The sequence below is a fragment of the Populus nigra genome, chromosome 17 (assembly GCF_951802175.1).
Source record: "Populus nigra chromosome 17, ddPopNigr1.1, whole genome shotgun sequence".
Lineage (NCBI taxonomy): Eukaryota > Viridiplantae > Streptophyta > Magnoliopsida > Malpighiales > Salicaceae > Populus > Populus nigra.
The window spans coordinates 3,117,070-3,121,278 of NC_084868.1; the positions used below are offsets into that span (position 1 = coordinate 3,117,070).

Consider the following 4,209-nt stretch of genomic DNA (forward strand, 5'->3'; position numbering starts at 1 on the left):
TGTCAATATTGAATGAATTGGCAGCACATGGTTGGTTGATTTGGAACCAATGAAAAAAGCAAGGGTGCATGAGCCCACATCAATGAGATTTTTGTCCCCAAGAATATGTAATATGCCAAAAATTTGAAGATGTCTGAAACAGCCTTGCAGCCTTCGCACAGTCCATCAGCAAAATCTTTGCTATGTCGGACAAGGATGAAAAAGGAAAACCCAATCAAATTCAAGGGCACGCACATCCGCACGAATAGGCACACATATTCTCCATGTCCTAGCCAGTTTTGGTAAAAAGACAAACTAGCATAAACAAAATGAGGGCCGAGAAAACCAGTTCAGCAATTAACAAGAGTTATGACTGGAAACACTGAGAAAAGAACACTAAAAATTTCTTGTTATTAGAAAAATTGAGAAGAAGCAATGCAACTCACAGTAAAGGCAACAAATTTAGGGGTGTTTTTATCCAACCAACTGATGAAGAATACATTAGGCATGTGTGCTTACACAACAAATGCATCAAAATTAACAACATTAAACCGAAGAAACACCTTATGGACTTGCCAATTCAGTATAATCGCAACACGCTCCTTGCAATGGATTGTGCTTGACTGGACTTACTCTTCCCCCACCCATTTCGACGACTGTTCCTCAGCGGCGTCAAGTAGAACCTTAGGAGTCCATTTTCCATGTTGTTAGGTGAATACCTTGCACTCCTGTTCCTCTCCAACACAAACTCATCCCTTTTCTTTCTCCCATTACCATTAGTCTCAACACTGCTCTTCCTTGCACTGCTAAAAGATCCACCACCCCCAAAATTATGAGAATTCCTCCAACTAACACTGCTGTTGCTCCTCAAAATCTTCGGGTTAAACCCCCCTCTAACATCTCCATTACGTTCCCCTCTCAATTCTGGCCAAGACTCTGAAAAAGACCTCTCAACCCCATTTGCTCTGCTATACCTATCATCATCATCTTCTTTGTTAACACTTCTCCGGTGTATAAACCCCCAAATATTCCATGCCTTGCTCCATCTCCTCGGCTTCTTAGCCCCTTTCCTTTCACCATTCCCCCCCACCAAAGATGCATTGTCTCTAAACCCCATGTCAAAAGTCTCAGAACAATCATCTCTCAAAGAATTCGAGTTTGAATCCCTAAAATCCCTATCAGGAACCACCAACTTAGGTCCATGGATATAATCCGCAGTAGCTGGTGTCACCTTGGCATTGGAAACAGCCTTCAACTCATCAATCTCCGCTACCACAGCTGCAGCAGTCTTCCTAATAGAATTAGACCTGTCAAGACTCTTCCTCCTCCTCGAGGAAGAATCAGAATAATAATCCCTAGTTTGAGCAGACCCACCAGGGACAGCCTCATCTTCATTGATGGAATTCATAGATATTCGTGGTGGTTCCTCAACTGGGATTTGAGTATCAGACCTTAAAACAACATTGACGGGAGCATCCTCAACAACAGAAACCATTGTAGGCATTCTTGGGAATGTCCTTCCAATCAGATATCCATCCCAAGAAGCACGAGGCTCATCGAAAGAATACCTAGGATCATCAAAAGAAATCCTCCCAGCATCAAGAGAGAACCTCGGATCCGTGTCACAAGACCTTCTACCAAACCCATAATCAGCAATTTCTGACTGAGTCTCCCTATACTGCCTCCCAATTGGCTTCTCTACAGGCAATGTAGCCGAACCAGGACAGTCATTTCTCTGCTTCTTAAGCTTCTGCTTTTGCCTCCATTTCTGCAATTTCTTGCTAAAAACCGAAGCAGCAGACCAGAAACTACCAGCAATCTCTTTAAAATCCCTCCCTGAAGTCTTTTTAGACTGTGAATCAAGATCTATATGGTCCTTCATGGTCTTAAGCTCCTCCAAAACTGCTTCTTGAACTGGCTCTGGCTCTATAACAATCCCTTCGTCGTCGTCTTCGAAGTCGTCTTCCTCTTCCCCTTCCTCTTCCTCTTCCTCTATAATCTCATCAATTGGGTTTGCATTCGAATTTCTCGCTGTCAAATTAGACTCTTCTAAGACCCCATTAGCCAAGACATCTCCACCAATATTGGCATTGACATTGGCATTCACATTCTCATTTTCAGTGTCGGTTTCGTTTTCGATTTCTTCCTCTTCCTTAGACTCAAAAACCGGACCTCGAACACTAGAACAAGAAATTCTGGGCTCAACAGCCTCAATTTCAGGTCCTCCTTTAAAGGGCTCTTTTTTAACAGATGGGTTTCTCTCACTGTCTTGATTAAAGAGAGACCAAAGAGTATTTCTCACTCGAACGTCACAAGATTTTCTTTGAGGCTCAAAAACCCCAGAAAACCCTTCGTTTTTAGAGGCAGAAAAGGATTTAGTACGGCGGAGCTCGGGAAAAAAAGAAGACTTGCTGCTGTTATTATTATTATTGGAGCTCGACGGTTGAGGAGGCTTGAAGATGGCTTTAAGGGCGGCGGTGGCAGTGGGTTTGCGGGAAGAGGAAGAAGAAGCGGCGGATGAGGTGTTGGGATCGAGCACGGCGAGACGCTCGCAGAGGCATGAAGGGCAAAAACCAGTGAAATGTTCTTCTGGATGACGGTCACAAGAAGTTGAAGGACGGTGGGGTTGCGGTGGTTGAGGTGGTTCAGTGGTGGGATTCATAACCGGTAGTGGTGTGTAATGCACCCTCTTCTCATATTAGAGTGAACGAAAGAAGGAAAGAGTGAGCGAAAGCAAAGGGAAAAAAAGAAGAAGAGAGAGACAGATTTTCTGAGAGAGAACTGTTTGGTTCCAACGGACAATGAGAGAGAGAGAAAGTGGAGAGAAAGTGAGAGTAAAAATGATGGAACCAACGGGAAAATTAAAGAAAAGCTAAGAAAAAAGAAAAAGAAAAGAAAATCTCCGCGTAGAATTTAGAATGGCCCACTTAGACGGTCTTTTTTTTTTTTAGGCTTAATTCTCTTGGGGCACTCGCATGTGAAAGGACTATTTTGGGCCTCTTAAATCCTTAATTTAAAGTCACTCTGCCTAGATGTCCCTTCTTTTTCTTCATTTCTTTTTTACAATTGAATATCATTATGTTATGCTACCTGATTTTATCTTTGGGACTGTATTTAAATATTTTTACAATTGAATATATGTTAATACTAAAATAAAAAAAATATTTTAATATGTTTTCAAACAAAAAATACTCTTAAAAATACTATATATTATAATATCACAATATCAAATACACACTAAATCTAAATCTCAATCTCAAGTAAACTTTGATTAAACAAGTTTAGAATATTCCTTCACATGTCTATGTCTAGGATTAATAAAAGATTTGCACACAAGCTGATCCTTTTAGTTCATTATCGTTTTGGAGCTTCAGGACATTTAATGATTCATATGAGCCTATGTTTAGACAATACAACCTTGTTAATGTCAAGATTGTTAAGTTTTATGGTTGAATTTGACTTGTCAATGTCAATTGTAACATAATAGATGAAAAAATGGGATTTATGAGCATGAAATGCTTTTTTTTTTTTTAATGTAGGTGTTCGAGTCGGCTTGCGTGTATCTCGATTAATTTCACGGGCCCTAAAATTAACGATCATGTAAATCTTTAGTAATTTTAAGGTTTGTAGTACTAGAACTGGTGACCTCTAAAAAAATAAAATGTTACATGTTTTAAGTCAAACAATGGTAGTGCAAGCTTAATTTGTTTAATATACTAACAAATAATAATTTGAAAAGAAAAAAAAACTTAGAAAGTTTGGTTGTGTTTAGTTAATGTTGTAAAACAAAAAAAAATAGATAAAAAAAAAAAGAGACATAAACATGTGTAATTGAAGAGACATAAATATAACATAAATTTATTTTTAAAATAATTTTAAAATAAAATTATAAAAATTTAAATCAGAACATTAAATAATACATGCCAAGTGATCTTCATTTATGTTATTTTTAGTTTTATTTTGTCTTAAAAACAGTGAAGAAATACTATCTTAATAATAAAATTGAATTATGAAACTTAAATTCAAATAATAATTTAAAAAGAAAAAAAACTTAAAATGTTAGGCTGTGTTAGTTAATATTCTAGAATAAAAAAAATACAGAAAAAAGGGAAAAATGTTTAGTTAAAGAAATATAAATATAATACAAATTTATCTCTAAAATAATTTTAAAATAAATTTATAAAAATATAAATCAAAACATATAATAAAATATACCAAGTGATCTTCATC

At 37.2% G+C, this 4,209-nt stretch overlaps 1 protein-coding gene across 1 annotated transcript; it reads right to left on the reverse strand.

Annotated features, from left to right (window-relative positions):
- Positions 1-370: 370 nt before the first annotated feature.
- LOC133677671 (protein OCTOPUS-like) lies at positions 371-2,821 on the reverse strand. The gene has a single exon (XM_062099794.1). The coding sequence runs from the start codon at positions 2,639-2,641 to the stop codon at positions 560-562; it is 2,082 nt and encodes a 693-aa protein (XP_061955778.1). The 5' UTR covers positions 2,642-2,821; the 3' UTR covers positions 371-559.
- Between the last annotated feature and the right edge of the window lie 1,388 nt (positions 2,822-4,209).

Bases quoted from the DNA above. Each gene is read 5' to 3' on its own strand.
- LOC133677671 (XM_062099794.1), bottom strand. From the start codon at position 2,641: ATGAATCCCACCACTGAACCACCTCAACCACCGCAACCCCACCGTCCT.